The following is a 24,088-nucleotide window of genomic DNA, read 5'->3' on the forward strand; positions in this document are numbered from 1 at the left end:
TTTTTTGCGGTATGCGGGCCTCTCACTGTTGTGGCCTCTCCCGTTGCGGAGCACAGGCTCCGGATGCGCAGGCTCAGCGGCCATGGCTCATGGGTCTAGCCGCTCCAAGGTATGTGGGATCTTCCTGGACTGGGACACGAACCTGTGTCCCCTGCATCGGCAGGCGGACTCTCAACCACTGTGCCACCAGGGAAGCCCTAAAAGGAGTCTTTTTAAAGCAACTGAATAAACAACTTAGATCCCAAACTCCTTCTTGTAGTTATTACCTAATGATATTATATAGCATATTATGATACAGTGTTATGTTATAATAATATTAGTGGTAAGAGGGGGTACCCTACTGCTCTTATTAATATTTGAGCATGTCATCATTTTTGTTTAAAGGTCAGCACTGTTTATTGAGCACTTACTATATACTAGAAATCTGTGCTGCCTGGTGCTCACGCTATTGCTATCATGTGAATTGAGCATCCTTACTCTATTTTACAGAGGAGGAAGATCAGCTTTAGGGCTGTTAAGGAACTCCCCAGGGTCATGGAGCCAGGGAGGGGTGAAACCCAAACTTGAAGTCATCTCTCTTCAGTCCCTAATGCTCGATTCCTCTCCTACTTTTATTCATTAGTTTCATATTCATTCATTTGATATGCCTTTCCATCCAAATGTTACCTGTAAGAGAGACTTTTCCTAAAATATCACCCCATCACTCCCCAAATACTCTCAAATTTCTTACCCTGCTTTATTTTTTCCCCAAATACTTATCTCCACCTAGAATGATATGTTTATTCATTCATCTGTATTATCCAGCTCCCCTACTTGAAATAATCTATTCATGCAACAAACAGAGCACCTACTATGTTCCAGGGACTGTACTAAGTTCTAGGAACATGGCAGTGAGCAAATCAGACCAAAATCCCCAGATGTTACATTGTAGTGAGCAGGGGCACATGAAGTATGTTAATAGACATACCAAATATTTAATATGACATAAGTGTCAAGGGGAAAACAAAGCAGAGAAGGGGAAGAGGAAATGTAGAGGTTGGGGGGTATGTAGGATGTGCTCTATGAAGCTCTTAGCCGTCTCATCTCTTCTTGTCTCTCGGCGTGGTCTCCTGGTGGTAGGGCAGTGGTTGAGAGCGTGGGCTCTGGAGCCAGACTGCCTAGGTCCAGGCTCCTCCACTTGCGAGCCGATTAGCGTTGTGCAACTTGCTTGATCTGTCTGAGTTTATTTTCCATATTTGTAAAAGGATGATAAAAATAGGGCCCTCCTGGTAGGGTTATGAGTTAATACATGTAAAGTACTTAGAATGGTGGGTGGCATTAAGTACATACTCAAAAAATGGTAACAACTATTATTGTCCCTAGTATTAGGAACGAGGTCTCTGCAGAGCTGGCACTCAGTATTTATTGAATGCATACATGCATTGTTTTAATAGATATAGATAGTCTTTAACCACTGTTACCAAGGCTTTGGTCTCCTTCTCATTCTTCCCTAACCAAGCTTTTAGGCCTGCAACATCCCAGAAAGGTCCTAGGTAGTATTGGTTCACCTTCCTTGTTTTCCAACATAGTCATGGTCATGGTAGCAACTACCATTTATTAGCACTAACTGCACTCTGAGCCCTTTACATGCATATTATATTTAATCCTTGAACCACCCTGATAGTAGGTATTTCTAATATCTCCATTTTACGGATGAGGAAACTGAGGCTCATGCAGCCAGTAGGAGGTAGTGAAGCTGGGCATATCCAAAACTCCTGCTTGATTATGGAATTACTCTCCTTCTCTGGACTTAAGTTTCCTTATCTGTAGAATGAAGGACCCTCCCATCATTTTCCATATTTCTGAGGTCCCTCGAGCCCACTAAACTGACACCGTGTTGCACCACAGCTGCAGATTACAGCCCAAGAATCTACAGACCAATCCTGGCCTGATGCCGAAAGTTCCTAAGTTACCTGTTCTTTCTTTGTGAGCTCTTAGTATTGAGTTACCCCAAAGTAAGTTTGGCACAAGACTTAGCTCCTCTTCTAGCCATTGGGCATCCACGTTAGGCCACACATTGCAGCATATTTCTTCTTTGTGATCAGCGTCTACCTTTCTCTTCCCTGCTTTTGTTCACCAGCAGCTCCCCTTTGCCTTCTGGGTGAATTCCCAGCTCTTTGTCTGGCCTCTAAGGCTCCTGGTGGTCTGTGATGGATCACTCTCCAGCCTCCTCTCTCACTGTGCCTTGCACCCAAGGCCACAGCCATGGCAGCCACTGAGTGTCTCCAGCACACAGTTGTTTCACTGCACACCTGGAATGCCCTCTTCCTTCTCTTATGTCATCTGCTCCAGGGAGTCATCCTCACCCCCACTCTGTCCCTCTTCCAGGTCCCATAACCCCCTCGCTTCCCTCCAGCAAGACATTATTATCCCAACCATCTGCCCACAGGCGGTCTTTCCTCCAGGCCTGGTCTACGTGTTCAGTGTGTTGCCCCAATATTAAGGCACAGTGCTGGGCACAGAATGAGCTCCCAGGGTGCTGAGTAGGGTGGGTGACAGAGGAGACTATAAGTCTGAGGTCTGCTTTTCAGGAGCTTATCCACTAGCTCTGGAGACAGTAACTATCTCCATAGCAAAACTAGGAAGTACTGAAGCAGGGGGAGCACAGTGTGGAAGGGATGCAGCTTGTGCTGTTGGAAATGAGTGGGGTTTTTAAAAGCAGAGAAAATGCTTACTACTAACATAGCCAACATTCAGGTATACCTATGGAGCAGGGCTTGCTTTTAATACACTGTATATTTAATCCTTACAACAATCCTGTCAGGTTGGATCTCTTGTTTTCTCCATTTACAGATGAGGAAACTGAAGCTCAGAAATCTGAAATGAGTTTCAGGGTTACACAGCTAGTAAGTGGTAGAGGATTTGAACCCAGAGTCTACACCATAAACTACTACACAAATACCTCTCAAAAACGAAGGGCATTGCAGGCAGGGAACATGGCATGAAGGTCAGCAGCTTGTGCTTGTGTGAAATGCTAAGAGTGTAGTAAATGCTTGTGAAATGTGATTGAGCAGAACTTAGTGGACCTGGCGGGAATGAAGGGGTTGGTACATACTGGGTAACAACGGTTGACCAATGTTCTCTCATATTCTTCCCTAGTTCTCTCAACTCATTAAGATCTTCCATTCCCTGGGTCCTGAGAAGTTCCCGCTTGTGGAGCAAACGTTTTTCCCCAACCATAAGCCAATGGTGAGTGCCCTTTTTTACTCTGCTTATTTTTGTGATATGGCATAAACATAGTTGTCCATGTACTTAGTCCATTTGAATGGAGGAGATGGGCTCAGGGGCTGCTCCCTGACCACCTAGGCTCTAAGGAAGAGCTGTGACATCCTATAGGAATACCTGGCTTTCCTAGGAGAAGGGTCAGGTCTCCAGGTAAAATTTCAGGCAGTAGAGCAAATGACAAAGATGGACAGCATTCCTTGGGACATTGGGAATTTTCAGCAAATCAGGGGACAACTTGAGCTGGCATATTGGAACCAAAGGTTGATAATAAAGGTGAAAGATGTTTCAAAGGTTGGATGTTACCTTGAACCCTTGAGCCCTGTGCAGGACCTGGTTTCAACTCTTATTTTAATAAAAGCAGTAATATTCTGTTTGCATTGATCGTCAAAGGGCAGTTTCCTTGTGCATCCTCTTCGCATTCCAACTTTTGAATATGCTCAAGGTTGTCTCTGGGAAGTGGTTGGAGCTTCCCAGAGAATTCAGAGTATGTGGGATAGCCTACCATTTGGAATATGTGGGATAGCCTACCATTTGGAATATGTGGGATAGCCTGCCATTTGGATGGTGGGAAAGGTGAACATCTTTTGGGATGAGGTGGAGAGTTCTTCATCCTGCGGCCGGAAGAAGTTGGATCAAGAGTTCTGGGCAGCTGGAAATAGCCCGTGACATGCCTGCTTTCATGGTTGGTGGTCTTGTTAAACTGGTCAAAGGAATGCAGGGCCGTGGCCCCATGCATGCCTTGCAAGGAATGTGAGTCTTGGGGAACAAGAGAGTTAATAGGGTATTCAGTAATCTCAGCTGAGGATGATGCTGTGCTTGTAGAATCCCAAACTTAGGCTGCTGAGCTTGACAATCCTGTTTGGAGACACTGATAGGTGTCTCGAGGTAGGGGACAGTCTAACCAGGCAGAAATATTTCTCATTGATTATCTTTCCGTTATATCTGATGCAGTGAGAGGAGTCATAGAATCCAGGATGTGCTGGTTGGAATAAGAAGGGCATGTGCAACCCAGCATATTCCAACTAAATGAGCACACCGTGGAGAAAATTCAGGGTTTATCCTCAAACCAGCCTGAGTTTGAATCCCAGTTCTGCCTACTTACTAGATCTTGGGTCTCTGTGAGCCTCAGCTTCCTCAGCCAAAAACCATGGATGACAGTGGAACTACCTCATTGGGTTGTTGAGATTTAATGTGATCATGTGTATAGGGTGCTGTGCTTGGCATATGATAGGTGCTCAAATTAGAGTAGCTTTAAAATAGGGGCAAAGCCATACCCTGGAACACTGTCAACAATGGGATGAAAGTTGGGTGAGGGGTCTGCAGCCAGCCCAGCCCATTGAGGGTGACAGGCCCAGCTGTAAGTTCTGGGAGGCGTTGGCTGGCTGTAGTGAGTTCCTGGCATTCCCAACTAGGCCAAGCCCTACTCGGAATTTCAGGCAGGCATTTGGCATCAAGGACTGCTGTTTGAGCCTCCCCCTCCCACTTCCACCAGGCTGAGATTCTTAGGAAGATTCTTCCCACCAGGGAAGGCCAAGTCAGGGCCCCAGTCTGGGAATACCTGTACCACTAATAGGCAATTTGATATTGATCCAGATTCCATAGAACTAGGGAGAACCCTGGCCATAGAATCAGGGAGCAAGGTCAGGGCTGGATTAGCAGCCAGGAGGAAAGCTAGGATGCTGCTCCTGAAAATGCACCTGACTGGGGCAGGGGGGGTCCACGCTGTAGAAGTGAGTGGAGGGAGGGGAGTGGGCACAAACCAGGAGCCAAAGCAGGCAGGACCTGGCTTCCAAGGCCCTCTGTGATCCCTATAACCCACAATGGCAGTCAGGACACAAGGAGACAAGAGACTCTATCAGGTGTGTGATAGAAATAAAACCACTTTACTGTTTAGAATAAAGGACACACTATAAAAAGTGAACATTATGCAACATTACAAGACAATATACATTCACGGCATATAAAATTCATAAATAACATGGAGGAAAACTGTAAACAGTGCTACAAAATTTAGCAACAAATACATTCCTTCCAGACAGGGTTTTCTCTGGTTGGTTTCTCTCCATCACTTCTGGGTCTCAGGACAGCAGACCGGCTAAGGAGGAAGGTGGGGGTCATGGGAGAATTTACGAAGCCCCTCCCCTTGGAGCATGAGCCCTCCTCGTGTCTCCCAAGAGCCAATTTGGAAGCTGTTGATATTTGTCTCCCCAACACTCCCCCATTTTGTTTTGCTTTTGCTGTCAGAATTTAAGTGTTTTTCTTGTGTAAAACTATTTTAGTGATATTTTTACTTTGGCAGCCAGGAGCCAAACACTTGGGTGTCATTTTTGGTTAATCCATATTGTTGATCATTGAGCATATGATGAAGGGCAGAGGCAGGGGAGGGTATTGTCTCCTGGGGACCACAGTTCCTATGAGACAGCTGTTCCAATAAGTCATTTGTTTTTTTAATTGCTCAAGAACCATGGTATGAAAAATGGTGCTCATGGGCTGTAGCTTGATTGCCATGATGTAGGGTCTGGGGCTGGGTAAGGCTAAAGCACAGGAGTCTCCCAGTATTATCTACCCTGGCCAGATGGAGCACTGGCCTGAAAGGTGAGAGCCTGGGTGTGGTGCTTCTGGATAGGGAGACAGAAGAGATGGCCAGAGGAGGCCAAGAGAGCTTGGAATCACAGGTCCCACAGCCCTGGATTTTTAGGAGAAATCGTGGCTTCCCAATGGGGTGGACAAACGGACTAGAGGGAGAAGGGAATGGGCATGACCAGCAGACTGCCCAGGGCCAGGTGCCTCAGAGCAAGGATGTGAATGTACTTGCTATTTTTTCTCCCCTCCCTCCTAGTCCAGAAAGCCACTAGGATGCCGATAGGGAGGAGTCTGGAGGAGTCTCTAGTGCTAGTTCCTTCTAGTTTCCCCAATTCGCCAGTCTAGCTGCCTGCGCAGTAGAAGTATTTACCCTCCGTTCCACTGTAGAATTTGATTCAGGAAAATGGCGGCGTGTGGGTTTTGTTTTTTTTTCTTTTTCCTCTTAAACACAATGTACACATATTACAGCCTACACATGACATAAGATTTAGCAAAATAAAACGTTCACGATATGAATGAAATACAGAAGTGTCTCAGCTACATAAATGACTTTAAATTATACAGTAAGTGAACAGCTGAAATAAACAAAGCTATAGCTTATAGAAAGCTCAAAACCCGCCCTCTGACATCACTCTGCAAAGGACCCTTCTTTGCTCAGGACCTGCTGTTTTCCTTGCCAGGGCCTGGCAGATGGGACTGTGGTTCCACCAACTTTTCAGAGGGAGACTTCAGGTGACTCATGCTCAGGCCTCACCTCAAGCCCCTCCTTGTGTGAGTGGAGATGACCCCACCAGGGACCAAGAATAGCCAGATGCCTCATGGAGGTCACACTAATGCCCAATTGTGGGAGGGCACTTGTGCAGGTTGGGTTAGGGGTTCCACCTTATAGGACTTTGAGGTCCAAATAAAGAAAATCTTAAAACACCAAGTCTGGGGCTCACCCCATAAAACCACTGGCCTGCTGACCTCAGCTTCTCCTGCTCACGTTGCCCCATTGAGAGAGCAAAGCAACCCCCCCGCCTGCCCCCCACCCCAGTAATGAAATCAATCCCAAGGAAACCGGATGCCTGTACTGCCTTCCTGCACTGGGGTCCTGCCAAACACCTTGCCTGGGCATTTGCATTTGTGTGCGAGACATTACAATGTATTGTCTGCTTCTTTTTTTTTTTCTCCTGTTTCAGTTGGCAGCTCTGTTTCCTAAAGTGGAATGAACTGAAGATACAAATACTAATACAGGATAAATACCCATAATCTGAAAAAAGAGACAGAGCAATCATGTTAAATGTAGCAATCCTACCATCCCCAATTCTGTAAAATATACATTATCACCTACTCCTGGCGTCTCACTTCCAACACTAAAACTTAAAATAATTTTATTTAATCAGAGAACTTATATTATAGTTTTACTTCAAAAAACACAACAAAAACCCTACAGCTGATTGCAGAGTAAGGCTTTCCCAATGACCACCAATTTTAACTTTATGAGCTGAGGACCTCAGGAGGTGGCATTCACCCACCAGTAAGCTGGAGGAAGAGGAACAAGTTGTCCCCAAACCCAGGAAAGGTGGCCATCTAGCCAAGGCAGGGCACTGCAGCTTTCCTTCCTGTGCCCAGGCCCCTGACCCACATTCACTCTCATCTCCCATCTGAGCCAAGCCAGTAAGGCAGTTAAACGAAGGCCCCAAACATGAAGCAGGAGAAAAGGAGAGGGACAGAAGTCAGATGACCCCAATTAGAGGGATGCTGAGGGTGCTCAGAATTTCAAATTTTAATTAAAATGAAATAAAAAAAGGTCAACTTGGAATGTCATGATTTTCTTTAAACAAGCAACAACAACAAAATAGAAGAGATTAAACTATTGGTGTATTTAACAGCATTGAACAGAATTCTGTGTCCTGTAAAAAATTAGCTTATGTCCCCATGTGGGTATATGCAAATGTGTATGCAAACACATCCCCCTAGGTGAGATAAATGCTACTTTGGAAATAGTATTCTCTACCCATATCTACTGGTCCTATATCTGTGGATAGTGTACTGTGTTTGTATCTCTCCAATTTACATAAAGGCAAGCTCCTGGCCAAATCTACTAAAGAGTTTTCCAGGAGGAAATCTTGTGGGAGGCGGGGAGAGGAAAGACATTCATCTCAGTCTTTCACCTGAGCTTTTGTCCAAGGCAGGCAAATTGCCTCCTGACCTCAGGCAGATGTTTAAGTCTTCACCAACTAAGAAAGTTCTGTTATTCTGGCCTGGCTGCTTGCTCCAGACTCAGAAACATCTGGTCAACCCAAGCATCGTTGGGCTGGGGAATTGTGTGTGTGCTGCATCATCCAGACCCTCTTGCAGTTTCTTCCTCCCCTCCCTCACTCTCACGTGCAGACGCAGACAGACATAGTCTGGTGGGGACATGCAGTAGCATCTCCTTGGTGTATAAGATCTTCTGCGTACCTTGAGTCTATCTGCTTGCTGCCCTTGACTGATTTGAAACAGTTGGCTTTTCAGCAGCTTCCTTGTCTGTGTCCTTTATGTACTGGGGAAGGGGGAAGAGAAGGGCAAAGGGAGGAGGGTCTGGGAGATGGTGAGATGGAGAAGAAGAAAGAGGGGTAGGTATTACAATGCCCAAATTGGGTAGTTTTTCAATTTTTGTTTTCCTAAAAAAATATAGATTATATCATCACAAAGAAGAATATACATTCCTCATTCTTTCCGGCATGGCACCAAAAATTTCCAGGTGGAAATGGGTGATGTCAAAACCAAAAAGAAAGGGAAGGGTGGGCCAGGAGGATGGTTCCAAATAAACTCCATATGACAGCATAGATTTTCCTTTAAGTGTTCGAAGTGCTAAATTTGCAAGAAAACAGGCACTAATTTCATTGTCATCATCTGGGAAGAGTTAGTGTCCAAGGGAAGCTCAGTGGGAAGGGAGGGAAGTGAGGTGGGGCAGGGTCTGGCACTCAGGGGTCTGTGGCATTGATGATGCTTTTGTCCGGGGGGGCCCATCCTCGGTACCAGCTGCAGTAGCCACCCTTCTGCCGGATGCAGGCATAGTGTTTGGACTGGTAGCCAGGGTAGCCAAAATTGGAGAGCATGTCGGTCCAGAGACACTCGTTCTTGGAGGTCACAAAGCAAGGCAGGTAGTAGCAGGATTTGATCTGCAGTGAGATAACAACCAAAGGTTGGTGGAGCCTGCTGTGGTGGACCTAGGCCTGATGCTTGCCTGAGACTGGATTCAGAACTTGGGACCACTGCAGGTGGAGCCCAGCCACATCACTCCCTTAGTGAAAATAATATAAATAACACTCACCAATACTTATTGAGCACCTACTGTGTACCAGACATTCTGCTAAGTGCTTCTATATTATTCTCTTTAATTCTCATAACAGATTTATCTCCCTTTTACAAAGAATAGAGCCTCAGAGAGGTTAAGTAACTTGCCCCAGGTCACACAGCCAGAAAGTGGTAGAATTAGACATTTGGGAGTGCTTTCCCTCTCAAATGGTAACAGGCAAAGGCGGGAGCTCTCAGCTGTCGTTAGGGAATTGAGAAATTAGAAAGATTAAAGCATACACTGTAGAGTCCAGCTGCCCTAGGCTAGAAATCAGACTTAGTGAGCTGTGTGACTTAGGGCTAGCTACTTAAGCTCTCTAGGCCTCTGTTTCCTCCTCTGCAAAATGGGGACAATTAAAACTGTACTAGTCATAATCACTATTGTCCCATTTTGCAGAGTTGTTGTGAGAATTAACTGAGAGAATGGCCTAACTGCCTCCCTCAGCAGCAAGGCTGTGTGCCCTGACCCTGTGCTTGCGTCAAGGAGTTGGGCCAGGTTGAAGAGTGACCCTCTGCAGCAAATGGTATCAGCAGTCCTGCGCCAGCTTGCCCACCTGGGGCGGGGGCCACCAGTGAGTCAGCTGCCTAGGTGAACCCACTTGGGGCTGCTGGGCAGGACCTGCCAACGTAAGGATCCTGTACCTGCCACAACCTTGAGCCATGGGAGGGGTCAAGGATGCTGAAGAGTCCTCATGCCCCGGCAGCTGCCAAGTGGGCAGCACATATTACAGCAGAAAGGCATTCTTTCCTCGCCTTCCTCACTGCTCAGCCTGGTACAACATTCCTCACCACTCCTTCTCGGACCTGCCCCTCTACTCAGGCCTGACATGCACACCCTTCCCAGCCTCACGGCCCAGTGCCCAGTACTGTAGGAGCTGATGTTTCTGGGGCTGCGAGCCAGCACCTCCCCTGCCTGCTCTCCCTGGGGCTTACCTTGCAATTACAACCCAGATGATAGCGATAGTTCAACCCCTTGCGCTGGGAAAGGGTGAGCTGGTCCCACCTCTCCACGAAGTTACACAGTCCTGTGTACATCTTGCCATCATAGACACGGCCTAGAGGAGGAGAGGGACAACAAGCGGGGGTTATTTTGTCCAGAACCCAGCCAGAAGAGGAAGAATTCATACCTACTGAGTAACCCCCTTAGGCCAGGAACTGTGCTACGTACTCTTCAGTCCCATGGTTTTATTTCATCCTCCCCAACACCTTTTAGGATGAGTTGTATTCCCATTTTCCAAATGCAGAAAATTAAGTTCAGAGAGGTTAAGCGATTTGCAGAAGGTCCCAAACCCAGTAAGCACTGGAGCTGGGGCCAGAGACCAACTATTCTCTTCCCATGTCAATGGCTTTTTGATCTTGCTTTTGTTTTTTCCTTTCTACGTTGACTGCCTAAAGGTGGATAAGTTTCAAAGACAGACCTAATAGGTTGTCCTAAGATGTGGAGAGCAATAGGTACTAGCAATTTCTTTTTATTTACAGTAAAGCTGAGAAATTGCAAAACCAGGCAAAACTAGGTTTCCTCCCCAGAGTCAGTGGTGGAGCGGAGACTAAAATCCAGCCTCACTGTAGGAACTTCAAGCTCCCACCACTGGTCAAGCAAGATGGACTCAACACTAGATATTCCTTATAAGTCAGTGGGCTCATCGCCAACGTCCTGAGAACACTGCTGGGTCTACCATTCCTTCTCCATCCTCTAAAGTGAAGGAACAGTGGACCTTGGCCAAACCCTGGCCTAGATGCTGGATTTGGCCGTTACCTGTCAGCAGGTACTGGTACTTGTTGACCTCTAGCTTAAGGCCACAGAGACTTTCGGAAGCTTCTGTGTGGATGTACTGCACGTGGGGCATCTTGGTGAAGCCTCGGTACATCTGTGGGCAGAAGGAATATCGTGAGAGGGGGACCAGGGCTCAGAACACATGCTGTCATTTGGGCTGTGGGATCGGATTCCCCTAATAGGCCACCGTGTAGCCGGTCACTGACCTACCTACCCCAGGGTCTTCACTTCAGAGACGAGGCCACCTGCTCCTCACTTGTCTGAGCCATGGGTGGTGCCTTCCCTGAGAAACCTTCCCATCCATCCAATCACACCTCCCATTCCATTTTACAGATGAGGAGCCTGAGGCCTAGGCAGATTAAGTGGCTTGTCTAAGGCCACACGGTTGGCGAATAGCAGAGGTAGGCATCCAAGCAGGGGAATCTGCTCTTAACCATTATCCTATGCTATCTCCCAATGCAGCCTCACAAGTTCATGGCTAAGGGCCTCTGATGCAGGCAGATGCCATTTATAGCTATTGTGCCTCCTCTGTCAGCATGCGCTCAGAGCCACTGGTGTGAATGTAACAAAGGCTGAACCCACTTGGTTATTCCAGGTCAAGTCGATGAGCATTATGCGGGCCCGGATCTGTTGAGACAACTGCTAACCATGTGAGCTGGTGGAGGTGGGAGGGGGCACCGAGGTGTTGCCCAATCCCATTATCCCCCAGTTCTCAGAGTACACAGGCCCTGGTTGGCTGGTGGTCTCTAGGCTTATCCCAAGGGTTTCCAATAAGACAACGTCTCTATTTTAGTTCCTGGCATGCATAAGTAATTTACTAATGGTAATGAAAAGCCAGACATCACCTCATTGGTGTCTCATCTAAGTGCCTCCCATTCAGTCTAATGGGCTGTTTTTCTTTCTCCCCATCTTCTTTTAAGTGGCGACTGGCTGGCGGGGGTAGGTGGTCCATGAAGCCCTCTGCCATCACAAAGGGTCTCTTGGACCGACAGGGTTTGGGAGCCTCTGCCTTTTTAAGGGGAGTGCTGTTCTAATTGTGTGCAACCATCGGTGCAGGTGCTTTTAATTTACCTGGCCTCCCTTCTTAACCCTCTTTTCCCGGGAGGCTCTCCAGATGAACGAGGAAATGCAGCCAAGAGCAGCGAGAAGTGCTGTCCTCTCAGTTTTGAGCTGTGCTCTCGGGGAGCACGGGCGTGTCACATCCTACCCCCCACTTCCTCAGTGATGGATGGTGCCTCTCTGGATTTAACAGGAACCATGCTTAAGCATGCTGCTGTGTGCATGCCATCAAGTGTGGCCTCGGGAGAACGTCCCCTGCACTCACTCCCAGGCCCAACAACTTCTCACTTTGGTGTGGATGACCCTTGACTTTTTGGCAAGTGTTCCAACTCAGTACTCTCTCTAGGTCTTTCAGGCCAGCCTGTTGGAGCCTCAGTTTATTCCATGTTGGTCTGTCCCCTGTATCTCTTTTCTGCTTTATGGGTAAGAATCAAGCCCCTGCCCAGTAAGAACTCAACTTGTTGAAATCAGCTTGGCATCTCTGCTATTTTTGAACTGAAGAACCCTTTATTTTAACATGGTTTCTAGCACTTGCATGTGGAGCCAAAATCTTAACACAGTATAAATGACTGAGTCTGACAAATACAGAGCTGCCTTTCAGGGTCAATTCTGAAAATAACAATATGGTAAATGTATGGTAAAGGCAGGTTTTACTCATTTTGTTGTCTTTTCTTTATGATAATCCAGCTTGATCTAAATATTGATCCTACAGTATTATTAGGTTTGTAGTCATAGAGACCGAGAATTGGTTTGACAAACTTAGGAGGGTTATAACAGGTTTATAATGTCCTGAAATCAGAGAATCTGAGAATCTCAGAATTGGAAAGGGTGTTAATCTAATCCAGCTGATGCAGTGGAAGATTAATGGTAAACTCGGGTTCTGTGGACAGACAGCCAGAGTCTGCATCTTGTCTCTGCCACTTATTTGCCTCTTGGAAAGTTATGTACCATCTTTGGGCCTCACTTTCTTCATCTGTAAATTGGGGCAAAGCAATTACTTCATATAGTGTTTTTGAGAATTAAATGCCTTAGAATAGCACTTGGCATACCTTTAGTAAAAATTAGTTTAAAGCCAGTTATACTAAAGTTCGTAACAAGCAGAGGGTAGGATTTGGTCCTCTTCTTCCTACATGTCTTGCCCAGCCTCATCACTTAAGTGCAAGTAGTTAAAGCAGGTTTCAGATGTAGACAGGTTGCTCTTTTTCCCCCCAGCTTTACTGAGGTATGACTGACAGATAAAAAGTCTATCAGTGTAAGGGGAGGTTTTGATATATGTATACATTGTGATTACCACAATGAAGCTAGTTAACACATCCATCACCTCATATAGTTACCTTTTTATGTGTGAGAACACAACATCTACTCTCTTAACAACTTTCTAGTATGTAGTACAGTGTTGGTAACCATAGTCCCCATGCTGTCCACTAGCTCCCCAGAACTTACGCATCCTGCAGTACTGAAAATTTGTACCCTTTCACCAACACCTCTGCATTTCCCCCACCTCCTAGACCCTGGTAACCACCATTCTGCTCTCTGCTTCTAAGAATTCGACTTTTTTAGATTTCACAAATATGTGAGATCATGCATTATTTTTCTTTCTGTGTCTGGCTTATACTTAGCATAATGTCCTCCAGGTTCATCTTTGTTGTCATAAATGACAGGATTTCATTTTTTAAGGCTGAATAATATTCCATTGTAATATTTAATTGCAATATTGTATATACACCACATTGGACTCTATAAGCCTCTGGGCTTGGCTTCGCTTTGTGATAGTATCTACATGAAGTTCTAAGAAGTTAACTTCCCTTGGGGTGAAGGGACAAATAACGTGGGAAAGAAATTTCTGAGTTTGGGGAGTTTTCCCTATTTCTTATGGAATGTCTGGTCTTTATACTTGCAGCATGAACTGTCACCACTGTGTCAGATATTTCTGGCATGCCTACAGCACTGTGCTGGATACTGCTTTATATCATAAACTCATTTAAACTCACAGCTGATTCTTGTAAGCAGCCGAGTTTCAGAGACATTAGATAACCTGACTGAGGTGCCAAGTGCATGGATTTTTCTCTCACAGAATGGGCTGTCTAGCTGGGGTGGCAGAGCACGTGAGGACAGAGTCGCAGGCGTTTGGAGGGGGAGAACAGTTCCCCACGGGCTGGGGCGGTCAGAGAGGCTTCCAGCTGGAGCTTCAAAGGCGAGACCCTGCTATTAATCATTTGATTAGACAAAGCCTTGAAGGAAGGAAGTCACTGGGGGCCAAGCATTCCGATTGTCCAGCAGATCTGTCCTGCCCAGACTCAGGACATGCACAGCACATGACCAGCGGGCCTCCCCATGGGCCTTTCCCAAGACCAGCTGGGACATAATGTCCCCCACGTGCTGTCCCCTGCAGCCAGCCTGAGAGCATGTCTCCATGGCATAAACTATAGCTACAGGCAAAGCAGATGCTTTCTCATGGTCCTGATAAGAGATAAGATCCCCAAAGATTAGAACATCCAATTCTGGAAACTTCCACCTTTGTACCACAGCCCAGCACCTCAGCCCCAGTGAATCTCCATGTTTGGGTTTGCAATAAGCTCCCTCAACATTCTAACACCCTTCCCCTGCCCCCAAACACACCTGTGGGTCACTGCACACTCAAGAGATGCCTGAGAGGAGGACCAGAGGCCCTGGAATTAGCATATGGGAGAGGGTCTGCCTGCCTTTCATCTGGTGAGAAGTTTTGGGGGGAGGGGGTGGGAACTCTGAGAGGGAAGAGAGGTCAGACAGAGCAGCTCAAATTCTCACGTTTTCCCCGTTGCTTTAGTCCTGCTCTAAGGGAGTCCTTGCTTTCCCCAGCTGACTCTCTGGGGTAGACTCTAATCCGCTAGAACAAAGCGCCCAGGGACCAGTGCCAAAACTCCTGCAGGCTCCCCTCTCTGGCCTCTTCCCCTTCCCTCCTACAAAGATATTTTTCCATACACCCTTTGCAAGTCAAGAGCTACACTGCTGGATGACAAATCCACAAACCCAAGTTAACCTCCTTTTGTTCCCTAGGGGAACTAGATACAAATGGGGTGGGGGGAGCCCCCAAAGTGGGTGGGAATGATGAATCAGCCTGCTGCTCCACTGCTCTGTAATCTCCCTGTAGGCAAAAACGCTAATTTCGCTCTAGTTTACTACTTTCTGACTATACAATCTTGATGGTTGTTTAGCCTTTCCAAATATCACCTGTAAAATAAAGGATAATGTGTATCTATTTCACAGGGTTGTTGTGAGAATTGTTCCCCCATCATTATAACAATTATCTTTGGGGCTTCCCTGGTGGCGCAGTGGTTGAGAGTCCGCCTGCTGATGCAGGGGACACCGGTTCGTGCCCCAGTCCGGGAGGATCCCACATGCCGCGGAGCGGCTGGGCCCGTGAGCCATGGCTGCTGAGCCTGTGCGTCCGGAGCCTGTGCTCCACAGCAGGAGAGGCCACAATAGTGAGAGGCCCGCGTACCAAAAAAAAAAAAAAAAAACTATCTTTCCATCCTCAGCTCAAAAAATCACAGTGCAAAGCACAGAAGCACTGAGAGCGTGGGGAGGAGGGAGAGAAGAAAGGACATGAGGGAGGGAGGGAGGGTGACTGAATGGCCTACTCCTGCTCCTATGTCTCGCACCTTCTTGGATTAGCAGACTGGTACCTGGAGACCAGCAGAATCCAGGGGCCTGTCTGGATAGAAGGGCAATGACCAGTTCTATATGTTATCTAATATTGGGCTGGTAGCAGGGCAGAGTTAATAAAACGTACTAGATAGTGGTTGATGATCAAAGAAAGATGGTAGGGAGATTTTGGGAGTCACTGTAAAGAGCACACAGGATTGGGAAGGAACCCTGACACCTCAGCTTGGGAACCAGATCTAGCTTTAATTAAATGTGTGATTCTGGACAACTCATTTCCCTTTGAGCCTCTGTCACAAGTAAATCAAGGGATTTTATTTTCTAATGTCCAGCACTCTGATCCATGGACCTGGGTGAAAGATGGTGAATGGACAACAAAAGACCAGCATCTTGGGAGTGGGTGTGTGTCCTCTGAAGTGGATGGTTGAGCAAATGTTATTTGGCCTCTAAACACTGCTCAGAGGCTGTTCCCAGTGAGGGGGAATGGGACATTCTGCCCACAGCAAGGGCCTCTGGTCACCCTGGTATCCAGGCCTTGAAGGAAGGAGAGAAGCTAGGCAAACTTAGGAAACACTGCTCCCAGCCTCTTCCCCTCCCAGCTCTCTGCTGACCATAGTGCATCTCACAATGTGAAGGATTATTCCAGAGCAGGCAGGGAATGCATCTCCTGAACCTCTGCTTTTGTCTAATCTGCTTTTGCATTTGCTTGCCAGCTGCCAGGGGTTGCACAGTGGGTTTTTTGGGTTGTTATTGCTCTTGTTGGTCCCCTCTCCACCCACTCTTCCCTCCCCATGGCCATCTGAAGACATAAGCTGGTCCCATGACCAAGCTTGGGCAGCCAAGGGCAGCTGGCCAGGGCTGACTCTGGACATTACATAACCAGAATGCTGTGGATGTTTCCAAAATTGAATCCAAAGCAACAGGTTCCACAAACTCGGTACATCTAACCTCAGGCCTCAGGATGCAGGAATTATGAGGCCTGGAGGTCTGCCTCTGAGATGGTTGGTTACAACCCAGGGGCTGTGTCACTCCCCCTCTCAATTCTACCCATAAATTGTCTCCTCGGGAGTTTCAGGCCAGTGCGTCTCACACTCATCCCCTCATTAGATGGACAAGCATTTACCAAGTCCCTGTTGCCTGCCGGTCCCACCCTAATTGCTGGGAACGCAAATGTGAGCACTGAGTACAAGGGGTAGCAGTCCCCTGGGACCTGGGCACACCCCATCTCAGACTCCTGATTAGTCCTGCACATGCGTCTTCTCTCCCACCTGACTATAGTTCCTAAACATAGGAACCGCATCTTCCTTGTGGCCTCCACAGCTCCTGGCAAAGAGTGCTGCATGTAGGGAGGTGCTTACAAAGGTGGAGCGATGGACCAGCTGCCAAGCTGTTCAGGGTTGAGCCCCAGTCCTCTGTGCTGAGGCACCCAAACCAGCTCCTGCTTAGAAGTAACACAGCCCGTGTCCCAGGGCACTTAGAATCCTGAAATGCCTGCCAGGAGGGCTCTTAGGGGTATCCAGCCCAGCCTCACACTGTTGACATATGGCAAAACTGAGCCCAGGAAAAGGGACAATTCTAAGGCAAGTGAGCCAAGTGAAGGAATGGAGCTGAGACTAGGAGGCAGGCTCCCTAGGTTTTGAATCTGATGTGCTTTTTCTTAGGGCATATACTTCCTGAATGTGCTTCATAATGTTAACATCCTCACAAATATGCTCAGTTATATGAACGTGCTTTGTAAACGATGCTAACTACTGGGATGCAAGAAGACAATTAAAGCCGGGAAAATAGGGAGAGAGGGTGAAGTTCCTACTTTGGCTTGAGGTTCCTGTGATCAGCACAAGTTTAATGTAAAGTTTTGAGAGGTTAAACCTAAGTTGTAACCTCAGTGACTGCATAAAACCAGTAGGCATTGTTGAATCCTAAAACGTCAGACCTCGGAAGAGCCTGTAGAGACGATCTAGTCAACATCCCTCCCCCCATTTTACAGATGGGAAGACTGAGGTCCAGAGAGGGGCAGTGACTTGGCCAGTGTCTCATAGTTACTAGGTAACAGGGCTTTCTGCTGTCTGGTTCCAGAGCGCAGCTTCTTAACAGCTGCCTCTGAGGGACTCCACTGGCCCTGGCTCTGGGATGAAGCAGCCAGCACCAGCACCACCACCTGTCCCTTTCTGCTGCCTCATCTATGCCCTCTCCAGCCAGGTGGAGGGGCTAGGGCTGGGGCTCAGACACTGAGCAAACCCTAAGTCCAACCCCACTTGCCTCCATTGGCCAAGACTGACAAAAAAACCCCAAACTCTCCTGAATCCTGGGATCAGGCTGCTGTCACTCACCTTCATCTGCTTGATGGTGTAGACCAGTGTGCCAAAGGGCCCCTCCTTCACCAGCTTCTTCCCCACCACCTTGGCCCGGATCACTGTAGAAGAAGGCAAGACAGAGACAGGGAAGTTAGGGAGGCGTGAACCACTTTAGGGACCACATCTCAGGGTGGGAATCCAGCTCCCAGTATGTCTGGAATTGTTTTCTTTGTAATTCTGAAGCAACTAGAATTGTGTTTATAAGAGCTAGCATTCAGGTAAGAGACACTGGGATGGGGGTGGGCAGGGAGGAGTGGAAGAGAAAGAGAAGACAGACATCTTTGGAGTTAATTTCCCTAAACACTCATAGTTGCAGTCTGGAAATTTCTAAGGCTGTACTCACCCCTGGAGGAGTGACTCTGTGGTTTCACCATAATCCAAAATCTACTTCTCCTGTTAGAGCCTCCTGCCCTCATTCCATTGCACCTCTGACAATCCCATGGTCTCCCAGACCTATTCTCTTTCTACCAGGACCGCTTTCTGAGATCTACCTCATTTGGGACTCTTCCTTTGCATGCATCCTAATACACCCACAGGGTTGTGATGTACCCCAGTTTGACCTCCATGCCCCAGTTGGCACTCTGATGGGGCCATTGGTCCCCAGCACTTAGATGGCAAGGGATGCAGTAGAGAGCAGCTCAATAAGGATGTGGTAGAGGAAGAAGCAGTTGGGAGCAGAGGCTTAGGAGCCAACCAGACTCTTCCAATCCCAGCCCTGTTCTTTGTGGCTGTTATGACTGTGGGCAAGTAACTTTGTTTCTGGCCTCCAATTTCCCCTTCTACAGAACAGGATAATAATATTACCAGTTACCTGAATTGAAGGGATTGGGCAAGATAATGCGTGTGGAAAACTCTCAGCACTATGTCTTGGACAGAGTGTATATTAATGTTATTAATATCATCATTATTTTCATCATTATTGATAAAAACGGGACGGGCTGACCCATGGAAGGATTGTTACTGGAAAAAATAGCTCCCATTTATCGCACACCTACTATATGCAAGAGTACATTTTACTTATTTACTCCTCACAACTGCCTTACAAGGTCAGTATTAGCATCCACATTACACAGATGAGGAAACTGACAGAGAAGTGAAACCATTTCCTCATTTTGAGCCTCAATTTTCTTATCTGTAAAGAGGATGTACTACCTATGTCAGGGAATTGGAATGAGGATTAAGCAAAAAACCTTATGAAATTTCTTACTACAACATCTGGTAGAAGGGAGTTGCTCAGTAGATATTAGTCGACTATGTATACAAAAATAATTAGACCCAGTGTGACAAAGGCTGGAAGAAAGGCATTTACTACATGCAGTAAGAATACAGAGAAGAGAGGGATTGACTTGGAGATTATAAGAGGCTTCTTTTTCTATTGTATGTGAAGAAGCTATCTTCAAATATTTGTCAAACCAGCAAGTGGACAGATCTTGAAGACAGAACTCAGAAACTGCAAAGAAGTTGCGTTCATTGGCTCAGCCAAAGAACAAGTCATCTAATAACAAGAACTAGCAACAAAGTCAGGGGGATTGAGGTGGTGCTGTCATGGGGGCAGAAAGTGTCTCCATCAAAGGGGGCTGGATGCTCTCATGCTAGGACTTTGACCAGAATGGAGTGGATTTTGCATTTATAGCAGCCGTGTTTGAATCACAAATTGAACTCTTCCAGCTCTAGGATCTTATCACTCTTTCTTACCTCACGTTGCACTTAGCCCAAAAAAGAGCAGGTGCTCAATAAATGCTTGTTAAACAGATTACCCTTTACACACACACACACACACACACACACACACACACACACACACACACACACACACACACACACACACCCCTAGCTTCATTATCCTTCCCCGTTTTGGTTGTCCCACCATGTTTCTCAATTCCTTGTCTCTAATCTCTTAAAAATTTCCTTACTAGGAACCAACTCCCCTACCCCAGCTGAATCCTATCCTGTTTCTTGCCAGATGAGCTTGGAGCCTATTCTCCCAGTCAGACTTGAAGTCAGGATCCAGATGAATCAATGGCCCCTCCAAACCTTACTTGCCAGGGATGGCAAAACACGGAGCCCGGTGGCAAAGTTAGCAATTCAGCAGAGGCAGCTCAATTTGGGAAGAGGCAAGTGGCTGTTTCCAAGTCTGCTGTAAAAACGAGAGCTTGGCAAGATCCCAGGCCAAGTTCCCTAAAGATTCTGCCCCCACCTCTGTGTCTGACTTTGAAACAGCATCCTTGGCAGGGAGCCATCCTCCCAGAGGCCCCAGGGACTATTTCCTCTACATTAACTCCCACAGGCAGGTTGTAACAGCTTAACTGTTGGGCAGAAGGCATGTCTGCCAGGACTTTCCTATTGATTCTTCCTGAATTGATTTGGCTCCATCTTCTGCTTCTTCATTAATACAGAAGGTAAAAGAAGGAGTGAGTCTTTGCCTTGGGAGGAAAAAAAGCAAAAGGGATTCCTTTAAATAGCAACGTCTACCCTTTCCTGGCTCAAAAATGGCTTGACTTCATTTAGACATAACATGTCATAAGCAGACCTGTCCTATAAAGCTGGGTACTTCTGGAAGCTTCTGCATGCACAGTGAGTCAGTTCTTTCCTTACCCCGAAATGGTCTGAGCTTGGAACCTTTTCATCTGAGAATAGTTCAGGGAAAAGAGAGTAAGTTTTTGTAATCAGGAAGCCACATTTGAGTTTGAGTTCCACCATTACCATGCAGCCTCAGGCAAACCCCTGTGTCCCCAGAGCTCCTTCCTCCTAAATATCTCTGATTGTCTTGGCCCAGTGCCCATCACGTGGCTTATAAGTGATATACTTATTACTAGTAGAGCAGCAACATGACATAGCATTGAAGAGCCAGGTCCCTGGAGCCTGACTGCCTGGGTTTGAATCCCAGCGCTGGTGCTGTGTGACCTTAGGAAAGTTACTAAGCCCCTCTGTGCCTTGTTTCCTAATCTATGACAGTATCTCATAAAGTTGCTGTGAGGGTTAAGTAGCACAAAAACTGAGGACAGTGTGTGGCCCATCCCAAACCCTATGTGTTTGCTGTCACTGTTATTAGCATTACCACCACTACCGTGACTTCTGTTATGTGTCCATCCAGAGTATCTTTAGGCTTCTAACATGCACTATAAGCTAAAACCTGGGGGTTCTGCTTAGGATGAGGAGAAAGGTAAGCTGATCAAAATACTTTGGTCTTGTAAAATTTCAGGGAGAGGTGGGGGAGCACACATTAACTTGTCAAAACAAACTTACAAGGTGTTATTTAGGCCTGGAGCACCCACGCCATCATAGGTACCTGTCCCATCTCATCATCCACAGTAGCCCAAGAGTGACTTGCCAGTACCAAACAAGATCCCATGGTCATGGTCCAGAAAGATTGAAGGAGAGGTGACCCAGTGCAGAGGCCACACCAGTGTTCTCCTTACAAAAACAAAACTGCATTAAACTGAACTAAAATTAAATAACATTCTGCTCTCCCACATAGATTCGCAAAGTCCTTCCAAAGTAAAATCGCTGGCCAACCCCAAATCCGCCTATTTGGTCTGTGAATTAATATGTCTTTATTTGCTTCAGTTTTTCCTCTGCAATTCAAATGTGTGCTATTTTTTACTTTCCTGTTTGGCAATCAGGGTGCCCCCAAGGCGTTCGCTGGCCCAGGGACCAGAGTGAACAGGGGAGGTGCAGGGAGGTCACGGTTCAGCAACAACAGAAAACGGTTCCAAACTTGGAGCTGGCAGCACGTCTGGCCGTTCCCACCATCTTGATGTGGCTGGAAGCCCACTTTACAGACGGGCTTAGCTGGACACAGGTTTTCTTTATTCTCCTCCATGCTGTGGAGCGGCGCCCACGCTGTCTCCCTAGTGTCCTCCAGCAGGTAAACCTACGTGGGCGTGAACTGGGTTGGCGTCTGGGAAAATGGGTTGGGTACTGCTGGAGGTGACGACAAGACATAGAAGTCCCATTTCCCACCTCGTACAGTCTAGCGGGAAGGCAAAGTTTAAAAGTTCATGGCTAGCACCAGTCAGAGAAGTGGGGGTGAGGTGTAGCCTGAATCTCAGTCTTGGAGCCTTTTATGCTCCTGGGCTTCTGAGTGTGGAGGTCAAAAGAAATATTTTAATTTAAAAGCATGTAAGAAGAAACTGACGAGGCTATGTATACTTATATTATTGGCACATAGATATATAAATGTATGTGGGGCCCTCTTAAATACATCATACACCTTAGGATCCAGGTACAAATGTATAGATCTATAGAATTATCTTTCCTTCCTTTCAATAATTTTTTTTTATTGGGGGAGGAATAATAAGAGCTTGCAAAAACAAGGCACATCCCTTCCAGAAATAATTGTGTGCTGCCTGCCCCCACCCATCCATGGTAATGTAGACCACAAGCAGCATAAGTTTTGAACAAAAACCAATTTTGATGGCAACAGGATTCTGCTTCCAGTGCAGCTTACTGGTGTGTCCTGAAATTGCACATCTGCTGTTCATCGGAATACTCAAAGAGGGATAAAACACCCATGAGCTGGCCCCTGCTGCTCACTCCCTCCTTCCACCTCCCATCCAACTAGCTTCAGTCAAATCCAGACCTTTCTACTCCAAACTGATTGTTGGACTTTCCTACCAGTGGGCTGGAAGGCTGAGTTCGGCTAGGTTTGGGAGCAAGGATCCCTTAACTGGATTAATGTACTGAAGACTCCAGATTCTGCCCATCTTAGCATCCTGTCAAGAGCAGTACAGATCCTCTCCATGATGTAGGAGTTGATTTAGCCATCTAGTGGGTGAGATACTACCTCTCCCCCAACCACACACACACATTGCCCCACACCTGTCTCTCAAAGGCCCTGTAGAATGATTCTGCTGGCTTAAGGTATGGTCTTTAGAAGAACAGGGAGGATAACTAAGGTACACCTGGCCAGTAGACAGAATGAATTTCTCCAAAAGCAGAAATCAGTGTTAGTGTCAACCCCAGAGAAGGTACTGTTCTGACGGCAGCCGGCAGGACCTAGGTGGGCACAAAAGCCTAGACCCTGGGCTCACGTGTCTTTCAGGCCTGAACTTAAGGAAGAGAGGGGTCTGGGAGTGTTAAAATGATGCCCACTCCCATGGAAGCACTCGAGAAATCAGGAAGGAGGGATGTCTGCAATCCAGCTTGTCTAATGGTCACCTGATGTTTATTTCCCAGTTGTCATCCTCAAAGGATGGCAAAGGAAAGTTCCTTTCTGAGGCCAGCGTACTCACAACAAAGGAGATCCCCCAGCCCACCTGGCTCAGCCACCTAAGCAATTCTCACTTCCTGTACATCGTGGACAGCCTGCATTTTAGCCTCTGCAAGAAGGGCAGAGCCAGGCTCTCTTGCTTCTCCAGCTGCTCACCCACTAATTCACCCTCAGCTCCTTGCCTTTCATTGCATCACATCAGTAAGTCTAGGGAAGAGGGGAGGAACTAGAACGCATTGGTAACAACTACCATGCATTGAACCCCTCTGATGTGCCAAGCAATGTGTACACGTTATCTCACTCTGTCCTCATGGCAACCCTATGAGGTGGCTGTTATTGTCCTCATTTTCTGCCTATGGAACAGAAGATCAGATACCCTGAGGGCAGTTTTGCATCCCAGAGGGAAAAAAAATTGGTGCCCCCCAAGAAAGCAGACTGCCTTAAAACCCTTCCATGAGATTTGTACTGATTGCAAGAGTTCATAATCTTTCTGCGCCTTCCCACCCCCACTGTCAGCGCTACTAAGCATCAGATAGGAGGACTGTCCCTAGGAGGCAGGGCCCCCTTATAATCCCCCACTGACCTCCACATCTCCTTGACTACCCACTTTCCTTTCCAATCACTCACACACGTCCTCTGATTAGTAGTAGGAATCCACAAGTAATCACTATTAGCAGTGTGTAACAGAGTATCATCTGTTTAGCATCCTGTGCTCCCCAGCAAGGTTTTTGTGGAAGGAAAACAACTTAGAAACCACAAAACCTGATGATCCATGAGGTTTCTCACAACGCTATGAGTCTGAGGTTAATCAGAATGATTAATTAGATGAGACAGTACACATGTAAAAAGGCACTTTGTAACCCTGAAGCTAAACAG

The 24,088-nt window shown here is 46.9% G+C and overlaps 2 protein-coding genes across 3 annotated transcripts in view; one reads left to right on the top strand and one right to left on the bottom strand.

Moving 5' to 3' along the window:
• SYN3 (synapsin III) overlaps positions 1-24,088 on the top strand; it is a 409,114-nt gene that overhangs the window by 110,575 nt on the left and 274,451 nt on the right. For both annotated transcript variants that reach the window (XM_024732154.1, XM_024732153.1), the window contains one exon: positions 3,139-3,228. In XM_024732154.1, the coding sequence (XP_024587922.1) occupies positions 3,139-3,228 (90 nt within the window). The remainder of the gene's footprint in view (positions 1-3,138; positions 3,229-24,088) is intronic.
• Positions 5,120-24,088, bottom strand: part of TIMP3 (TIMP metallopeptidase inhibitor 3) — a 56,942-nt gene continuing 37,973 nt past the window's right edge. The window contains exons 2-5 of the mRNA XM_024732156.1: positions 17,977-18,059; positions 10,928-11,039; positions 10,105-10,226; positions 5,120-8,996 (exon numbers count right to left, since the gene is read on the bottom strand). Coding sequence (XP_024587924.1) covers positions 8,799-8,996; positions 10,105-10,226; positions 10,928-11,039; positions 17,977-18,059 — 515 coding nt within the window. The 3' untranslated portion in view covers positions 5,120-8,798. The remainder of the gene's footprint in view (positions 8,997-10,104; positions 10,227-10,927; positions 11,040-17,976; positions 18,060-24,088) is intronic.

This window comes from Neophocaena asiaeorientalis, unplaced genomic scaffold (assembly GCF_003031525.2).
Source record: "Neophocaena asiaeorientalis asiaeorientalis breed wild unplaced genomic scaffold, Neophocaena_asiaeorientalis_V1.1 scaffold418, whole genome shotgun sequence".
NCBI lineage: Eukaryota > Metazoa > Chordata > Mammalia > Artiodactyla > Phocoenidae > Neophocaena > Neophocaena asiaeorientalis.